This window comes from Crotalus tigris, unplaced genomic scaffold, assembly GCF_016545835.1.
Source record: "Crotalus tigris isolate CLP2741 ecotype Arizona unplaced genomic scaffold, ASM1654583v1 scf7180000017683.1919423, whole genome shotgun sequence".
In the NCBI taxonomy this organism is placed as follows: Eukaryota; Metazoa; Chordata; class Lepidosauria; order Squamata; family Viperidae; genus Crotalus; species Crotalus tigris.
The window spans coordinates 1,140,847-1,161,188 of NW_024096563.1; the positions used below are offsets into that span (position 1 = coordinate 1,140,847).

A 20,342-nucleotide genomic window follows, 5' to 3' on the forward strand; every position below is an offset into this window, starting at 1 on the left:
GAGCCGAACCTTTCTGTTGTTAAGTGAGACATTTGTTAAGTGAGTTTTGCCCCATTTTTTACAACCTTTCTTGCAACTCTTGTGAAATGAATCACTGCAGTGGTTAAGTTAGTAACACAGTTGTTAAGTGAATCTGGCTTCCCCATTGACTCTTTGTCAGAAGGTCACAAAAGCGGATCACAGGACACTGCAACCGTTATAAATACTATCCAGTTGCCAAGCGTCCAAATTTTGATCACATGACCAGGGGGATGCTGCAACGGTCGTGTGAAAAAACACCATAAGTCATTTTTTCCAGCGCCATTGTAACTTGGAGCGATGACTAAGTGAACGGTTATAAGTCAAGGACTACCTGTATAGGACAATCCATTGGAAATGCGATTATGTAAATACGACAAATGCAGTATGGGCAACGTGGGTAAAATAACCAGTATGGATCCAAAAAAGAGAAAGGGTTGAATTGTCACTTGATAACGTAAGGCGCAAGAAACCAGGATCCAGGATAAAGTTCAAAAGTACTACAAGTTTATTTCATACACAAGTTTATTTTATACACAAGAATCTGATCTACTAACAGTCAAGGCAAATTGACACTAGATAAGAGTCAGCAGAATCCATGGGCGTAGATCTCTTGTGGCTGCATAAGATTCCAAACAGATGACGCATTCGACCCTACCCTATCCTCGGACTCAACCTGGCCATTTCCCACAGATGCACACGTTCAAAAATAATGTATATGTGATTCCTGTGAAATTCTTTTCATATTAGGTATTTGATGGTGCTGTAATCATCTTATCTTTGGCTCCCATGGTGGCATCTACAGTGGCTAATGGACCAAGCAGTCCATGGGATGCTATAAGTCTCATTATTACCCTGAGAATTTGGAGAGTCAAACGAATTATTGATGGTAAGTCAACAGTGATTTTTTTTTTTTAACTTGGTCGTGCGCTGCCCAGAATCACTCGTTTGGCAAGAGGAGTGGCTGTATAAATTTGAAAAATTAACAAATAAAAACAAGCCATTCCTTTGTTAAATGGATAACATCTATTTTAGGCTAATTTCAAGCAGAAAACACAGATTTAACCAGTATCCCTTGCTGAGAAGATAAACAAATTCCCAGTGTACTTAAGTCATGTGTTTTGTCCCAGGGTCATAACAGGTGCAATAATGTGCTTGTGTGGGCAATTAGAATTTTGCGAAAAAAAGTAATCTGCAGCAGGATATGGAGGTTTGGAGAAAGAAAGAAGCACCAGCTCGGGCTGAGCAGTTCAAGTTCTTAGCAACTTCTTTTAAAAAAACTGCATGTGAAAATCCACTTGTGATCTATTAGACCAGTGGTGGCGAACCTATGGCACGGGTGCCAGAGGCGGCACTCAGAGCCTTCTCTGTGGGCACGCGCACCGTCGCCCCAGTCCTAGGCCTTCAGCTGGGTTTTATAAAACCTTTTTGCTTTAGGCCTCCGCCGCCGTGTGCAAAAAAAAAGGTTCAATCAATCAGTCAATTTCAACTTCTCGCAGGAAAAAAAAGATCTTGCAAAATTGGAATTGATTGATTGAACTTTTTAATCCCACCCAGTCTGCCGTTACCACCGCAGCCACGCCCACCCAATGGGCCACACCCGGCCAATGGGTCACACCCACCCAGCACCGGACGATGCATAAGTGGGTTTTGGGTTGCAGTTTGAGCACTCGGTCTCTAAGAGGTTTGCCATCCCTGTATTAGACCAATATTTCTCAAGCTTGGCAATTTTAAGATGTGTGGACTTCAACTCCCAGGATTCCCCAGCCAGCATGGAGTTGAAGTCCACCACCTCTTAAAATTGCCAAGCTTGAGAAACACTACATTAGACCAGGGGTCTTCAAACTTGGCCCTTTGATGACTTGTGGACTTCAACTCCCAGAATTCGTTAGCCAGGCATGCTAGCTGAGGAATTCTGGGAGTTGAAGTCCACAAGTCATAAAAGGGCCAAGTTTGAAGACCCCTGCATTAGACAATTAGAGTAGAATAGGTGATCTTGAATAAGCAAAACTTGCTTCCATTTTCCTAAGTAAACACACACACACACACACACGTCTCCTTTTTAAAAAGAAGCCTTGGAGGCAATAGATGATTTTTGACAAGCCGAGAGAATCTTATCTTAAAGATGGTTGTTCAGAATTATCCTCTCTCTCAATTGCACATCGGTTCTTTCAAGAGTCTCAATTTGCATTTGTCGAGGGATGTTCAGTAGCCGCAGAAAGTCTGCATTTCTGATTAGTGGTAGAGATCTGCCTTATCTGCTATGAAAGACCCTATCTGTATGGTTCTGATTTGCAGCCTACGTCCTGCCCGTTAAAGTGGAAATGGAGATGGTGATTCAACAGTACGAAAAAGCAAAGGTTATTCAGGACGAGCAGCTGGAAAGACTGACCCACATCTGCCAAGAACAGGGGGTAAGAGGGCACAATTATATCTCCATGCCAATGTCCAAAGTTTTCGTCCGTTAATTTTCCTCTGATGCTAGGGAAAAATTAAAAAAACAGAAAACCTCTTTGGCTGAATCTTCAAAAATCCGCATGCGGACTGCAATAATAGCATTGTAATATATATGCCTTTAACTTAAAAGGATCAAGCTTTTTTAAAAAAAGAAATATATATATAGTCGACCCACATTACCCAATGCGCCAAGCTGCACTTAATGCCTTTTGGCCATATGGTGGCAGCAAAGGCACTTCTTTCGTTTTCCTAGGTCAGTCTGACTTCTTATGCAATTCTGGACTCTAACTTACCTTTTTCTCTCCAAATAATTACTTGTGAATTGGGAGGTGGGGTCATCATCCTCTAAAAGAGCCCAACTTGCCTGAACATTAAGCCTTCCTGGAAGAAAGTGTTTTACCTGGTGGATTTAAATGATTTTTCCACCACCTGAATAATTTTTTTCTTCTTTTCTTCTCTGTTCAGTTATCTCAGGCTCTTTCTGGGTGCTTTTGGGGAAATTATTATAAATTGAAGGTCATCCTTTGGTGTAAATACAGCATTTTTATTCTGCTTGCCGTCTCTCGAATTCTAGGTGGTTGTTTTTTCATGCCTCCCAAATTTGCATTTCTAGTTGATTGTACCAAAATGTTGAATTTAGAAAAGCAGTACTGTTACATATCTGCTGCTTGCTTTCACTTATTTGATGTTCCTGGCCAGGTTGACACATCCACGTATCGAATGCTGCGGGATCGTTTTCCCAGGAAAGACAAAACGCCACTTAATGGATCTCTCGGGATCACGTATCACACTTTCTCCCACTGCTGACTTTCCCTGAGAGAAATTAGGGCGCTGTTGAGACCTGTTAAACTATCTCTGCTTTGGTTTTAGAGCTCAGATAGCAAGTTCCTTATTTCCTAGAGGGTGGTCTAGCTCTGCTTCTTGTCCGTCAATGTAATGCCTGATTTGGTAGCACAGACGGGTCCTCGGGGGGCCCAAAATTTGCACTCCTGATTTGCACAAGACACAGTTATACAGTAAACGCTTAACTACCTCAAAAGAACCAAGATCAAACTCTGGCTTCTGATGTTGGGACTTGTTTGACCTTGAGGCTGTAAAAAAAAACAGTAGCAAAACCCTATAAGCTGGAAACCACAGTTTTCTATTACAAATACATATAGCTAGTCTAGAAATACCAGGAAATTTAGATGTGCATTTGTGTATGTATTTATATCTAGAATGTGTGTCTCGTTTTACAGCAGTTTGATATGTAACCCTCCTTTGTTAAAAATATCACATATTGTTAAAGAGGCTTGTATTGTCACTGTAATTGTTGGTAAGTACTAAAAAGATACATGCTTGATTTGATTTCTGTGTGAGTTTAGAGATGGCTCTGTTTCACATTCGTCATGTTGTGACTTTGTATTTTGATGGCATATGCCATCAGGCTTAGTTCACACTTATTTCAGGAAGCGTTGATGTTTGCGTCTCTAAATTCAATGTTTTCTTTTAAAGAAAAGCTAGCAATTACATTTGTTTTCGATTATGAAAACAATAAACTTTGATTCTCTCCCCCCCCCCTTTTGAATTCATGTAGGAGCATAATTTGGTGGTGATAGCTTTCTGCATTTTCAGAAAATCTGCAATGTACATACAAAACTATTTTCAAAGAAATAAATTGAAAGAAAATGAGAGTGACGATGTGAAAAGGCATTGGATTTGTACAAAATAATTAGTGAGTTTTTTACACAGCATGTGTCTGTGTCAAGAGTAAAAGACCAAAATAAATGAAAAATCCGCAGTTGTTAAGTTTTAGCAATGGCTGGCATCACATTACAAAAGGTAGCCGCAGGAATTGGTCATTGTACAGCAACCATTAGAATGGATGTTGTCAATTGATAGTGTCTTTTCTTTTCAGCAGTGACTGATTCTTTTGAATCACACTAAGGGTCCCAGAGAGCTTATGCAAATATAATAGTCACATTTATGTCATTCCTATTAGAGAAAAGCTTTCTTTATTACAGTTTGCTTGGAGCAAACACAACATTGGTGCAAATTATGTTGTGTGCATCTATGCCAGTTCTTCTCAATCTCAGTTTGCTTGCAGGGCCAGAATAAGCCACATGGAGTTTTGTGTGAGTGGATCACTTAACCCCCCCAATTGTAGATAAACTCACCCATGCCTTAATGCAGTGTGTCCACTCTGCGACAGCCTTTAGCAGCCCTTGAACCATTGTTATGTCAGCCTTTCAAAACTTGAACTGTTTGAACAGATCAAGCTGGTCATTTTTACAGATGGTGCCCAGATCTGAGATCTTCAAACTCTGGTGCTGAGATGCCTCTTTAGGAGCAGCACCAGAATATCACTCTTTATGTGGGTATCCGTATTTACACGCAATATACCTCTGCGTATTGCACATTAAGAGCTGTGGAGGCGCAGTGGTTAGAATGCACCATTGCAGGCTAACTCTGCCTACTGCCAGCAGTTCAATCCTGATCGGCTCAAGGTTGGCGCAGCCTTCCATCCTTCTGGGGTCTGTAAAATGAGGACCGAGATTGTTGGGGGCAATACGCTGACTCTGCAAACCGCTTAGAGAAGGCTGTAAAGCGGTATATAAGTCTTAAGTGCTAGTGCTAATTGCTATTATTTATTTATTTATTTTAAAAATCATTTTTCTCTCTTTCTTTGGCTTCAGTTTGAAATTAGACAGCTGCGGGCACATCTGGCTCAGCAGGATCTGGACCTGGCAGCTGAGAGAGAGGCAGCTTTGCAGGTGCCTCACATGTTGAAGAAACAGACGGGAAACCGGTACAAAGTAGTGGCTGCCGGGGGCGATTCCGATGACGAAACTACTGCGAACATTACAGAGTTGCGTCCGGCTCGGGGTAAGTGGCCGAGAGTCCCTTGTTATGTCTTCTCCTTCTTGCTTCTCCTCCTCCTCTTCCTCTTCCTCCTCTTCTTCTTCTTCTTCTTCTTCTTCTTCTTCTTCTTCTTCTTCTTCTTCTTCTTCTTCTTCTTCTTCTTCTTCCTCCTCTTCCTTCTTCTTCTTCTTCTCGCTTCTCCCTTCTCCTCCTCCTCTTCTTCTTCCTCCTCCTCTTCTTCTTCTTCTTTTTCTTCCTCCTCCTCCTCCTTCGTCTTCTTCTTCTCCTTCTTCTCCGTCTTGCTTCTCCCTTCTCCTCCTCCTCTTCTTCTTCTTTTCCTCCTCCTCCTCCTCCTCCTCCTCCTCCTCCTCCTCCTCCGTCTTCTAGTGGAGAGCGTTTAAAGCTGTGGTATTCTTGTTAAGCAGTGTCTGTTCATTTCGATCCGATGTGCGTAGATGTCCCCAGGTTGCAGAAGGAAGTGACAAACAGGATCTTAGGATCAGGACAATATGCAGAGAGATTTATTGAGGAACCGGGTTTGTGGCCGTGTAGTTTTCATCCCAGATAGGAGTCTTGGATTCCAAATTCAGTAGGACAGTGTTTTTCAACCTGGGCAACCTTAAGATGTACAGACCTTAACTCCCAGCATTCCCCAGCCAGCTAGGCAGCTATGAGAAATTGCAGGAGGATGCTTTGATGGTGTGTTGCTTAGAAAGCTCTTCATAAAAGCTCTAATAAATAACCTATTTGTGCGGCATCAGGATTTGCAGTTATCTCCAACCAACTGGTTACACAGAGATCCCTCTTATCTATTTCTCAACTTAGGACCGCTGCTTAGTGACAGTTCAGAGTTACAACAGACCTATTTAGGACCCATTTCTGAAATTCTGATGCAATCCCCATTGGCCGTATGACCGCATGTTGGGCAGCCTACGTTTATGTCCATTTGCACAATCCCCTCCCCCCCGTCCCATAACCATGTTTTACAACAGTTTTGCAGAAAACCAGCATTTTCAGCAAAACTGAGCTACAGCAAATCATTGTTTTGCTTAATGTCCACAGCATTCACTCATTCATTGCCGCAGAAAAGATCGCAAAGTCGGGCTTTACGTGGGTGACCTGCTTTATGACCGTCACAGTTCCATTGTGGTCCTAAGTCGAAAGACTATCTGTAATAATTTGGGCAGAAGTCAAGTGACTTTGCTGCTATTGCCGGGTCCTGTTAATATTGAGTTGTAGCTTTCCAAAGTGGGTTTGCATCCAGTTTCATTAATCTACTTATTCTTTTAAATCTGAATACATGAAGATACTTTATAATTTATGCATATGTTCCTTGAGGGTTTACATTAGAAATGGAAGGGAGTAGTGCACACGTCTAAGTAGTGTCGAAATTCCTGTGATTTGCAGGGCCAATCTTAAAAGTTTTATACTTTCTAAGTTATGTTTCTAGGTAGCAACAAGCACAGAGTGCTTCAGCTGGGTCATCCATAAAACATAACAGATCCACCTGCCAAATAAATCCTCCCTTAATGTCTGTATCATGGTATGAGGACACTTAAGCGTATTTAGAATTCACAGCCTGCGTGAAAACAAGATGGACTAAAATCAATTAGATAGAATTTGTTTTCGAGGAGATGGTGTTCAAGAGAAGGGAAATTAGGTGGCACATTCTTCAAACAAACGAGAATTTTGCCTTTGTCTTTACTTGGACTAAACAGGTTGTCCTCGAGTTACAACTAAGTCCAAAATTTATGTTGCTAAGTGAAACAGTTGTTAAATGAGTTTGCCCCAGTAGCCTTTTGGGGGAGGGGGGAAAGCACCTTTGAGATAACTACAACCTGGAGGACTGAGAATCTCTGTAGATAATTGACCCATCCAATGGATTTAAGCCGTTAGTATTACGTTACGGCTGCAGAAAACAAGGAGGGTTGATAGCACGTCTGAACAGCGGAGGGCTAAAACAGGTTAAATTGCTCCGGAGTGGAAATGTTGCTTCTGAGTCCCTCCAAAATCTTCTCACCTGGAGATCTTCAGTCCAGGTTCAAATAATGGGTTTTTAGTGAGTGAAACTCTGCCTAATTCCGGAGAAACGGGATACTCCCCCCCCACACCCCAGAGCCAATTATATTTCCCTGGCCCATAGAGAACAATGAACACATTCACCCCAAACTATTTGACCGTAAAGAGTTGCAAACCTGCCCGAGAAAAATTAGACTTTGCTGACTTTTCAGCCCCTTTTCCCCTCTCCCCTGCGCGACATTTTTACGGTGAAGCTCATTGAGTTAAGCTCAAATTTGCCTTCAAAGTCTCAGCATCCCGTGTCAGTGCATCAGGCCTCTTCGAAGCGAAACTTTAGAAGGCCCCCAAGCACCGAGCATCCTGCAGACTTTTAGAACAATCTCCCCAAATGGGCAGTTAAGAACACGGAGCAGCTATGAAATAACGGGAAATGATGCGCTGGCAGGGGGTATGTGAGTTTTAAAGTACTTGCATTAAAAAAAAGATGTCATCCGTTTCTGATAATAATCTGGTCCTCTCTGGTCTCACTTTCTGGTAAGAAGGCAGAGAAACTTTTGGCACACTAAAAAAATGGTGGTTTTTTTTTTGTTTTTTTTTATTTCCAGTCTGCCAATTATGTCTTGGATGAACTACGTTAGTGTTTCTCAACCTTGAGAAATTTAATATGTGCTGGCCGGGGAATTCTGGGAGATGAAGTCCACACACTAAGGTTGAGAAACAACAATCTAGGTGGCTTCTGATGAATGATCATTAAGGTGGCTAAGCTAATTAGCATTTCTTCTTCTTCCTCCTCCTCCTCCTCCTCCTCCTCCTCCTCTTCTTCTTCTTCTTCTTCTGCCATATCCGTTATCGGACGTTGGCGATCATGTTGGCGATCCTGTTTTTATCAGCAGCCACACGAAAAAGTGCTGCTGAGTTTTGTCCAAACCAGTCCCCTAGATTTTGAAGCCACGATGTTCTTCTTCTGCCTGGACCTCATTTGCATTCCATCTTTCCCTGGAGGATTAAATGGAGCATGCCGTATTTTTCTGGGTGTCGCATCACATGTCTGAAATATTCTAATTTTAGTTTTCTAATTGTTTTGATGATTTCCCTTGGCTTTTAATGTTTTTATTCTTGTTTTTATGATGACGTAAGCCACCCAGAGTCACTCAATAGTGAGATGGATAGCATATAAATTTAATAAATTGTATAAACAAGTTCCTCCATATATTGCAAGCAGGGTCAATTTACAACACTTTGTTTAGTGACCAGTCAAAGTTACAACGACATTGCAAAAAGGGACTTACGACCATTTTTCATACTTATGACCGTTGCAGCATCCCCAAGGTCACGTCATCAAAATTCAGATGCTTGGAAACTGACTTGTATTTATGACAGTTGCAGTGTCTCGGGGGCCAACTGATCCCCTTCCACTTAACAACTGTGTCACTAACTTAACAACACAGCGAGTCACTTAACAACGGTGGCAAGAAAGGATGTAGGGGCAAAATTCACTTAACAAATGTCCCACTTTGCAATGGAAATTGTGGTCGTACGTTGAGGACAATCTGCATGGGGGAGGGCTCAAAACGGAGCCTGCAACGAAAACTGTAGCCATCATTCCCAGCAACCATCTTGCTTTTTTTGACCCCGTCTGCATAGATCCCGATCGCAGCTCTTAACCCGTTCAATATGCCAACCGCCAGGTTCATTCACTGCTGTAAAACTGCCTTTAAATCTTAGGAAAAAGCTTTTGCCTTTATGGACTACTAATGGCTCCCGAACCTCTTAAAATTTCCGTCTTTCATCTCTTCCCTCGCTGCGAGTTTTCTTCTGAAACCCTCTCTCTCTCTCTCTCTCTTTTCTTTTTTCTTTTTTCTAGACTTTGCAGAAATGCACTCCTAACTTCTTTTAAAGTCAGATTTTGGGAAATCTGTGCAAAGAGATTTTGAAACTGTGTTTTAATATTTCAAACAGGCTTCCTGTTTGAAACAAGGGGGGAACAAGGGGCACGTGACACCCTAATTGCTCAAGATGCGCTGGACTCTTTTCTCCTTTCCCTTTGTTAATTCCTGCAGCCAGAAGACATTGTCTGGCCGTCCATTAAAACAATTACTGCCTTGTTGAAGCAAGTCCCTGGGACTTCAGAGTGGGTGATTATTAGGTTGTCCCTAAAGACGCTGAGTTAGTTTATTAAATGAAGTCCCAGTAAGGCAGCCAAAGTGGGGAGGCAGTAATGACATTAGGCTGTTTTTTCATCCAAGTGACCATTTTTTCCTCCATAAACGGCAAATCGATATAGACAAAAGTTTAAGGGGGTTTGTTTTTTAAGGGACCCAAGCAAGTCAATGCAGCAGTGTCTTAAAACAGGTTTGATCACAAATCAGTTGTCCTATTTAATATCAAAAGGTGGTCCGGATAATATTTGTTCACAAAGGAATACTATAATTACAGGAGGAGGTTATTGTTGAAATGCCAGATCAATGATCCCAGATGTTATAAAAAATATTAGTCAAGGAAAGAAGCCAGAAGAGGAATGAATTGTTTAGTTCCCAACCGCATTTGTTATCTTCGTTTTTTTTAGGTATCACTTTGATGATTAGAGATATCTAATTGCTTAGAACTCATACAAGTAATCAATTGGTTTAGAGTACATGTGGGGAAAATCTTCTTAAGAGGCCCTTGCCCCATATTTTCATTGATCCTCTGTAGCTCAAGTCTGTCACGGGAAGGGATTGCCTAAGTCGCTGTAATAAAAATCGGATTTAAAAAAAAAAAAGTCAAGCTTCTTGTTCAGCAAACTGGAGCATTTGGCTAGTTTATCAAAAGATTTGTCTAACCAGCTAGTAGTTCAGACCTTATTCTTGCACATTGCAAAGTTTTAATTACAAGGGATCAGGGCTAAGCTAAGAGGAGATTCTGTTCTTGTGCTAAGAAACAGGAAATTATAGATACAGCATTTACACAGGCGACATTGTGAGGTCCAGTTAGAGAAAGCTTTAATGAGACTAAACCAGATGTTTTGCTGGCAAAGAGTCCCACGTTCTTCAGATTGGGCTGGAAAGAGTTTTGAAGTGGTAATACAGAAAATATCAAGGTAGTTATTCTGTAGAAAGCTGTGTGGTCCTTGGTGCTCGCTAAGCTTGGTTGTTTTCTTGCGGACGTTTCATTACCCAGCTAGGTAACTTCATCAGTGCTGGAAGGGAGTTGCTCTCTTTTTAGATACTAGTGGCTTGCCATGTCAGTATTGGTGGGAGCGTTCTTGATAGTTCCCTAATTATACTGTTATTGACTATTTGATTGGTAGTTCCTTGATTGGGGAATTGTTTACTATTTGATTGTAGTTTTGGTATTAATCTTGGTGTTCTTATCTGGCTATTGGTTGCTAGTGAGGGCATGTGTTGGTCCTTTTGTTTCCTTTTTAGTTTTTTGATTGCGTCTTTTGAAGGGTATGTAGATGTTGTTTACCTCTCGGTGCAGAACGTAGCAGAAAGTGATACCATCCCCCCTCCCAAAAAAAAGGACATGGCGCTGGTTGCATTAATTTTTGCTTCCATCTTGACTTTTCTGACCTCCAGGAGGTCAAAGGCTGTTTGTAGCTGAGAAGCTCTGGTTTGTCTTAAAAGGCCTTTTCTGAATAACTTCCTTATCTTTCTCCAATTCAGTCCTAGCAAGCTGAAACCAACTGGGAGTAATGGAAAAGATTAAAACAAGTCCCGCCGGCTTTTACGCAATCCGGGAACGGGCGGCTTCTAAAAAAGCCGCCATCGTCGCAGCTTGATCCACCGGAAGTCCAATGAAAACACAATGCTTTTTAACCCCAAACTGAATTTTTTGCAAAGCCGATGATGAGGCTGGGAAGTGGGTGGCCAAGGTGCTTGCTTTGTATCTGGACAAACGGCTGACCTTTGCGGAACCTTAAAAGCATTTAAGCCCCCATGAAGGGACTGTGTTTCCAATCGGCCAATAGCAGGAGGATTACACCTGTCGCCTGTAGCTTGGGGGAGAGAGACCGACTCTTCCCCTGCATATTTCAGTTTATGTCTACACCAGAAAAAAACTTCAGGCTCGTAACTTTCCTGCCAGAACATAAAGTACTCAGAATGTTTCTCATCTTTTATGGAGACATGATTTGAACTTGAATTATTTACATCTGCTGAAATCGATCTTACCTGAGAACATGGAGCCGACCTGGTTTTATTTTTCTCATTGCAGCAAACAGTAAGTTCACCTGTGATTGCTGCAAAACACTTAAGGAAAGGGAGGTCCAGAGCTAACCGCCCTAACTCGTTCATTGTCTAGGTCAGGGATAGGCAACCTTGGCTCTTTTATGACTCGTCCATGAGTCTAGGTTGTTCTTGTGGTGAGAAAAACTGGAAATGGATTTGTTTTTCTTTTCTCAAGGAAAGCCATCGGTCATTTTCAGGGCTTGTTTTAGCCAATTACAGTGGTACCTTGGTACCCAACTGCTTTGAAACTCATAAGATTTGGTACTCAAATACATTTTGATGAGAAAATGTTGTCCTGGTACTCATTGTTTGTTTGATAATTTGTTTGAGTACAGAGAAGAGCAGCAAAGATGATCAGGAGACTGGAGGATGAAATATATAAGGAACAGTTGCTGGAATTGGGTATGTCCAGTTTAATGAAGAGAAGGACTAGGGGGGACATGATAGCAGTGTTCCAGTATCTCAGGGGCTGCCACAAAGAAGAGGCAGTCAAGCTGTTCTTCAAAGGGCCTGAAAGCAGGACGAGAAGCAACGGGTGGAAACTAACCAAAGAGAGAAGCAACCTAGAACTAAGGAGAAATTTTAGAACAACTAATCAGTGGAACAACCTGCCTCCAGAAGTTGTGAATGCTCCAACATTGGAGGTTTTTAAGAAGAGATTGGACAGCCATTTGTCTGAAATGGTATAGGGTTTCCTGCCTGAGCAGGGGGTTGGACTAGATGCCCCTCAAAGTCCCTTCCAAGGTCCCTTCCAAGATTATTGTTGTTGTTGTTGTTATTGTTATTATTATTGATCATTGCACAGTCAGCCAGATGTTCAGACTGGATTTGGCATTTTGTCTACCTATCGAGTCCTTACCCAGGACCTGGGATAGGCAGATGTGGATGTTTGATGGTATTACAGATATCGTCGCAGGATGGAAGCAGTTCCTAGTAAGGCCGCCTTTTGCAATTGACTAATAGCGAATTTGTCAATGCCAATGGTGTTCAAGTGGTGCTCCAGTTGTTTTGGGATTGCACCCAAGGAGCCTATGACTATTGGTACTACCCTTCCTTGCTTTTGCCACAGTCTTTCTATTTCTATTTGTAGGTCTTTGTATTTTGTTATCTTCTCCAGTTCTTTCTCGTTTATTCTGCTGTCTCCAGGCACTGCCACGTCCACTATCCAGACTTTTTTGTCTTTCTTATCGACAATTGTTAAGTCTGAGGTGTTATGTTGCAGGTGCTTGTCTGTTTGAATTCTGAAGTCCCAGAGTAGTTTTCTATGACTTTCTCTATTTTATGATTCCACCAGTTCTTGCTTACAGGCAAATGATATTTCTTGCAGATCTTCCAATGCACCATTGTTGCTACTTTGTCGTGCCATTACTTGTAGTCAATCTGTGCGATCTTCTTGCAGCAGCTTACCAGGTGGTCCACTATTTCTTCAGCTTGTTTGCCTAGGCGGCACTTACTGTCTGTTGCTGTCTTCTCAATTTTGACTTTATATGCATTTGTCCTTAAGGCTTGGTCTTGTGCAAGTCTTGGTCTTGTGCAAATATTGTTGTTGTTATTATTATTTTTACTCAAAGCACATGCTAGAATTTGTCGGTATCGGTGACTCGGTACATTATTCCTTATGGGAAAAATTTGTCTGATACTCATCATTTCTGGTGCTCATCATGACTTCCAGAACCGATTAACAACGAGTACCAAGGTTCCAGTGTAACTACTTTGGTTTTGATCTACCTGTTAGTTTATTTGCAGTCTCGTTTCTCTATTCCAAATAATGCACTTTTGTTAGAAGCTGGATTTTTTTTTTCTGTTGCTAGTTGTGTCTTACATTTCGTTGAAAATGTGGAACAGAGATTGTTTCTTTTCTTCACCTGTCACAGTACAAGGACACAGGGCCGTCTCTTGAAATTAAACAGGGAAAAAGTTTAGCACTGGCAGCCAGGAGCTTGACACCCTCTGGAAGAAGGCAATGGTTAGAAAAACGGCATCAGGGGTTTAACATCATCGCCAAGATCTGAGCTGAAGCTGAGAGAAAAGAGACTTTAGGGGAGATGATTAAACGGTATAGAATTTGCTGCCATCCGATGTAATGATGAAGACCCGGGTTTTGAAAAAGAATTTAGATCAGTGATGCTGAACCTTTTAGAGGCCGAGTGCCCAAACTGCAACCCAAAACGCACTTATGCATCGTCGGGTGCCGGGTGGGTGTGGCCAATTGGGTGGGTGTGGCCATTGGGTGGGCGTGGCTGCGGTGGTAACAGCAGACTGGGTGGGACTAAAAAGCTCAGTCAATTCCAACTTTGCAAGATCTTTTTTTTTTCCCGCAAGAAGTTGAAATTGACTGATTGATTGAACTTTTTTTTGTTTTTGCACAAGGCAGCGGAGGCCTCAAGCGAAAAGGTTTTATAAAACCCAGCTGAAGGCCTAGGACTGGGGCGACGAAGCATGTGCCCACAGAGAGGGCTCTGAGTGCCACCTCTGGCACCCGTGCCATAGGTTCACCACCACTGATCTAGATCACTGTTTCTCATCTTCGGCAGCTTGAAGATGGGTGGACTTCAACTCCCAGAATTCCTCCGCCAGTTAGACTGGCGGGGGAATTCTGGGAGTTGAAGTCTACCCATCTCCAGGTTGCCCAGGTTGAGAAACAGTGGTCTAAACAATTTCTAGAGAGGTTTTCTGTCCTATTGGGGGGGGGGGGGCGTACCACCCTCTGAATTTCAGAGAGCATCCTTTAAATACCAGCTGTTGCAGAAAGACAGTGGAAGAGTTGTTTTTTTTTAAAGAGCCCCAATCACATCTGGTCAGCTGCTGCATGAGCCAGATGGATGGTGGAGGAGCTAAGCTTTCCCAGCCTTTTGGATCCATAGCATTTGCAGTGTGGGCTTGCCATGGAGATAGCCCAGCGTGGGGTCTTCTGTGGCCATTCCTGTCACAACGGGTCACCAGCCGTGCCTGCAGCAACAGCTCCACGTGGTTTGTAGATCTGGTGATGGATGAACAAGACAAAATGCATCTTAACGGCACGTAGCTGACAAGCCTGGCAGGGTTTTCCCCACCCAGGAGCTTGCCTTGAGCTGCACCGAGGCTTCTTTCTAAACTCAGACATTAGCAGAGAAGCCGCCCTCGGACTGCAGGCATTTAAAGATCAACAGAGGCCAAAAAAGCTTTTAAAAAGCCAGTGGAACCAGGAGGGCAGCTACGCTCCCTTTCAATGTCAGGTTAGATTGCCATCTCGAGAGCTTCATTCGTTCAGGTACCCAGCACTCCACGAGGGAAACACGTACCCAGAAAACATCTGTTTCTTCCACCTACAAACCACAATGTGCTGTGAAGAAGGCTGGGCGGTAGCCGCAAAGACCCCAGGGGGGCTAAAGAGATTCCCGCTGAAAGAATCGAGCAAGGCCTGACTGCTCCCCTCCTTCCTCAAATGGGTTTTAAAAAAAAAAAACCGTGCACATAAAACAAGAGTAGATGCTTTTACGGCATGCAGTGCGCCATAAAGTGAGCGGATCAGGTTGCCTTTTCGAGCTGGGTGTTCCTGCCCACATGTGCTTGGAACAGAATTATTTTTGCAACTTCTAACCCGGGCTTCCCCCCCCCCCCTTTCCGCCCAATCATGTGAGGTCACGACATTTATTGACTTCTGCCATTCCCATTGCAGATAATTTTAGCATTCTCTCCATTTCTCCAGGTATCAAAATGGGGGGGGGGGTTGTGTGTGTGTGTTTTACTGGAATCTGGAGACCACTTGCTTCATCTCTCCCATACGTTCTGCCGAGCAGCTGGCATTTCCATCTTCCATATGCCTGGATTGCTATCTCTTTGTGAAGGAGGTATTTTTTAAAAATGCGGAGAAAAAATATTGAGAATTTCACCCCCTTAGCAAATTACATTATTGTGTCATCTGGTGACAGCGAGGGACAGTTTATCGGAAGACAGGGCCACCCAGAGTCACCTTGCAGGGGAGATGGGCGACATAAAAAAATGTCATTAATCGATGAATAAAACAAGGGTTCTCCTTACAAGTGCTTTACTAAGGTTTATTCCTTACTTCTAACTAAAAATGGAATTCCTCCTTTACTGGCCCCAAAATACACAGTCAAATACGTGAAATGAAAAAGCTTGCAACGTGTGACTTGCACTTTTTGAAGGAAGTTTTAACTCCGTGTTTCTCAACCTTGACAATTTTAAGGCATGTGGACTTCAACTCCCAGAATTCCACAGCCAGCATTGCTGGCTGTGGAATTCTGGGAATTGAAGTCCACATGCCTTAAAATTGTCAAGGTTGAGAAACACTGAAAACTGAAGAATTTCTTTTTTAAGTGCAGGGCTTTCTTGAGCATGTGAAGAAAAAAACAGTATCCCCTGAATTCTGGAGATTCTTAAAAGTTAGCAGTTCTCAAGACCACCGGGAAAAGTGTCCACCGGTATCATCATGTCATATGTGGAAACATGAGCTGTGAACTTTTTCTGTAACTTTACAAGATTGAGGGGGGTGGTGGTTTCTGGTTAAAACGATCCCAAATGCTCTTTCAGAAAACACATCTTCTCTCCCCCCCACAAAAAAAATTCCTCTTCCAAGCTTGGCATAAAATAGGATATTGTTGAGCGTCTTCTGAGGCCTGGAGAAGCTTCTGAACTCTGGAATTATGGAAGCCTCTCTTGAAAATCTGGACCAAGGCTACGGCTGGAGTTTCCTATTAATGGTTTCCGTTTTGCCTTTCTAGAGACCGTGGTGAAAGACGACATGAACAATTACATCAGTCAGTACTACAACGAACCCAGCAGTGGTAAGCTCGGATTTTGAAATGTAGAGGCACCTTCAGTGGAGTCTTTAAGAGGGCCTTCCCCCAAAGCAACCTGCTGCCCCTTCATTGTTCCCCCTTGAATTCCAGAAGGAGCACCAACTTCTTCGTCCCCCTAGGATCATTTATTGCCTATCCGTGTGAGATCTCTTTATGCTGATCCGGCATTGCCTCAGCAGCTCACACAAGCAGCTGGGATTCACATCCACCTCGTCTCACGTGGCAGCTGAGGCCAGGAGGAGCGCTATTAACTCCTATTCTGCAATTAAATCCTATTCCACAAAAAAAAAAAACCCTTTTTCTATAGTTGGACCTTCCAGGGAATGAGTTCCATTCAAGTTGATTATTCTCCCATAACATTTGACCATCAACTTGGTGTAGACCCGGGGTCCTCAACCTTGGCAACTTTAAGACCTGTGGACTTCAACTCCCAGAATTCCCCTGCCAGCATGGGGGATTCTGGGAGTTGAAGTCCACAAGTCTTAAAGTTGCCAAGGTTGGGGTCCCCTGGTGCAGACCACATGGCTTTTCATAAAATGAATTAACACTTAAAGAGGTTTGTTATTTGAAGGTGCTGATTATTGAAAGACGGAATTAGCAGATGATTCAGGAGCTAAGTTGGTTAGTGTTAACAATTTGTGCTGGAAAATAGGGCAAGGATATAATTCTTGAAAATGGAGAACTGAGAATGGGCAGTGGGCTTATTTCATATCCAGGTAAACACCAGTCTTTTAAATTTTTTTTTTTTTTTTTTCATTTTTAGACTTCATTAAAGTGAGCAGATTACACCTTGTCCAGTTATATTTTGTGCCATTTGCAAGGAGAATTTCCTAACAGGTTTCATTCATTGTGCCTGAACTTTGAAAGCAAGGGCTGATCTGCACTACGATTTTTAAAAGTTCTCAGAATTTAAGGGTGCACTGGAAGTTCTGAATAGTCGCGTTTAAAAATATGGTCTCTTAAACGGCAGCTGAAAAAAAAAATGACTTTCCTTGGGGGAACCAAACCAAACAATAACGAAGTGAGAAATATTCTCTTCTCCCGCCAGAAGACAATATTGGTAGCTCAGGATTGCACTGAGGTCCTTGGTGCTTTCTCAGCTTGGTTGTTGGCTTGCAGGGGTTTCATAATCCAACTGGGTAACCTCATCAGGACTTTGGGGGTAATGATGATGGTGCTGGTCAGATGGTGATGCTGATGACGTTACCCAGTCAGATTATGAAATGTCTGCAAGCCATCAGCCAAGCTCTGAGGGCAGCAAGGACTCCAGAAAGTAACTCTATACCCAAGAAACCCAAGGTTAGAACAGTGCTCATCTTCCAACCGTGTGTGTGTGTGTGTGTGTGTGTGTTTTAAAGTCCTGAGGATACTGAAGACATCCCCTCATTTCTAGAAGGGCCCTTCTCTGAACGCAACCTAACCTTTGGCCTCTTTACACAGACAGCGGCGTGCCCGAAGGAGCCTTCTGCGTCATCACCACCACAGCCATTGATGTCCACCAGCCTAACGTCTCCTCCGACCTCTTCATGGTGGAAATGCCGATGAAGATCATGGAGAGCAACGGGATTTCCACCAGCGCCGCGTCTGGCAGCGCCTCCAGGTCCACGGACAGCTCCTTCACCCGCGCGCAGAGCGACAGCAGCCAGACCTTCGGCTCTTCCACGGACTGCAGCACGACTCGGGAGGATTCTTCAGAGTATTGCCCCTTGAAGCGGGCCTGTCAGGTAGCCCAAGGCGTTCAGGTCAGCTCTTCTTCGCCCCATCGCAGGGTCCATAATGCCGTTGTCCAAGAACTGTTGTCCTCCTTATCAGAAGACTCCTGCTTAACCCAAAAGGGACTGGACCCGGTTAACCTTAAACTGCCAAGCCCAGCGGGGTCGGCCACAGCCAGCCCCGAACTGGAGCACCGGGTCAATATTTACAACAAAAAGAACCAAGAAAACTTTGGGGTCTTTCAGAAAAAGCCGGTCATCCACTTCCGGCAGAAAACACAGATGATTGACAAGTACACGTCTTTGGAATCCAAAGAGCAAAGGTTCAACAGCATCCCGGACTCCTAGTCCTTATGGTTGAAGAAGCGGTTCAGACAGATCAGTCGGTGATTCGCCAGGGGCGGGGCACACTAAAGCTTTAAAACGGGGTCCCCGGAACCAATTCCGGGGTGGGTATCTTATGTGGCTTTAAGAATTGGAAATTCGTTTTTCAAAATGCATGAGTTACGAGAGCCAGCACGAAGAATAATACGGATCAATTCTGCCACCTGGAGTCCTTGGCTGTTGCCCTCAACGTAGAGTTTGGGGGCAAGGGAGGTGAACGCTGTTAAAACCATGACCTCAAAGATGTACAGATTCTTAAGGTGTGTGTTTTTTTTAAAGCCAAGCAGAGACAAATCCTACCCTTTTTACTGAACTCCAGACAATCTTCTATCAGGTCAGGTTTCACCAGGGTACAGTAAAAACTCTCATCTCTCTCCTCCTAACAATTTCTTACAATGCCCCTTTGTATGTGACCAATTATAAATCCATTTGTATTAAGTAATTGACAAGTATTTTTGATCTTCCTGGGGAGGAAACAAAAAACAACCCTGTTTTTCAAGAAGTGCTTTGAATGATGCAGCTCAAAGACGTCTTTAAACGCTTTAAGAATTTTAAAGTAAGTGTTCTCTCATTTTTAGCATGAACTTTGGGGAAGAAATATTTTGGAAAAAAAAAGTAATTATTGCCTCCATGATAACAGAACAAAAACGGGCGTTTTACAAATACAATTTTAATTAAAAAAAACTTTTTTTAAAAAAAAGGCAATATTCTAAATCAGCGTTTTCATTTTTTTATTCTAGCTGGAAGAGCTGATCATGTAGCAGCTTTTTTCTTTTTTTAAGAAAAATATTTTGAACATGAAACTTTTAGTTTAAAGAATTAATTAAAAGAAGCTACTTCTGCTGACTGCCAGCAATTCGGCAGTTCGATCCTGAGCAGCTCAAGGTTGACTCAGCCTTCCATCCTTCCGAGGTCAGTAAAATGACCCAGAATGTTGGAGGTAAATATGCTGACTCCGTAAACTGCTGCCTTAGAGCAGTGTTTCCCAAACTTGACAATTTTAAGGCATGTGGACTTCAACTCCCAGCATTGCTGGCTGTGGAATTCTGGGAGTTGAAGTCCACATGCCTTAAAATTGTCAAGTTTGGGAAACACTGCCTTAGAGGGAGCTGTCAAGCACTGTGAAGCAGTATGTAAGTCTAAGTGCTATTGCTATTTTTTTTTCTTCATTTCCATGATAGGCTCAGGTACGCTCACATTATCTTGGCTCTCATGTGTATGAATTTCAAAAACGATCAGTCGTTTCCACATGGAGTAACTTCGGCCATAACATTTGTCTAAATAATTGTAAGAGCTGTTTAATTCCCAGAAACTCTAATTAGAGGGGTTTAGAACATTGTACCTCCCAAATTGAGATCACAATGGAGAAATGTCTACCTCCAAAAATCCATTTACACTCAGAAACCTGGGCATAAATCTACTGCCAATGGTAACTGGTAGTAGACCCCAAAACAGGCCATTCATAGGTTGATTTTGGATCCTTTGAAACTCCATACATGCTAGTTCTCGCCCTCCCCCCCGCCCCATTGTGCCATAGCCCCCTTCCTTTGGTAAGTAAAGTTGCAGGAATTGGATATGTCTAGTTTAATGAAGAGAAGGATTAGGGTGACATAATGCAGTGTTCCAACATCTCAGGGGCTGCCACAAAGAAGAGGGAGTCAAGCTATTCTCCAAAACAGGACAAGAAGAAATGGATGGAAACTAATCAAAAAGAGAAGCAACCAGGAATTAAGGAGAAATTTCCTGACAGAACAATTAGAACAACCTGACTCCAGAACTTATGAATGCTCCAACACTGGAGGTTTTTAAGAAGAGACTGGACAACCATCTGTCTGAAATGGCATAGGGTTTCCTGCCTGAGCAGGGGGTTGGACTAGAAGACCTCCAAAGTCCCTTCC

The 20,342-nt window shown here is 42.9% G+C and overlaps 1 protein-coding gene across 12 annotated transcripts in view; it reads left to right on the top strand.

Moving 5' to 3' along the window:
• The window catches only part of TMEM266 (transmembrane protein 266), a 67,279-nt gene extending 48,130 nt beyond the window's left edge, over window positions 1-19,149 (top strand). For all 12 annotated transcript variants that reach the window (XM_039337591.1, XM_039337600.1, XM_039337603.1 and 9 more), the window contains 5 exons: window positions 769-907; window positions 2,317-2,432; window positions 5,151-5,340; window positions 16,271-16,333; window positions 17,789-19,149. In XM_039337591.1, the coding sequence (XP_039193525.1) occupies window positions 769-907; window positions 2,317-2,432; window positions 5,151-5,340; window positions 16,271-16,333; window positions 17,789-18,408 (1,128 nt within the window). In that variant the 3' untranslated portion in view covers window positions 18,409-19,149. The remainder of the gene's footprint in view (window positions 1-768; window positions 908-2,316; window positions 2,433-5,150; window positions 5,341-16,270; window positions 16,334-17,788) is intronic.
• Window positions 19,150-20,342: the final 1,193 nt, after the last annotated feature.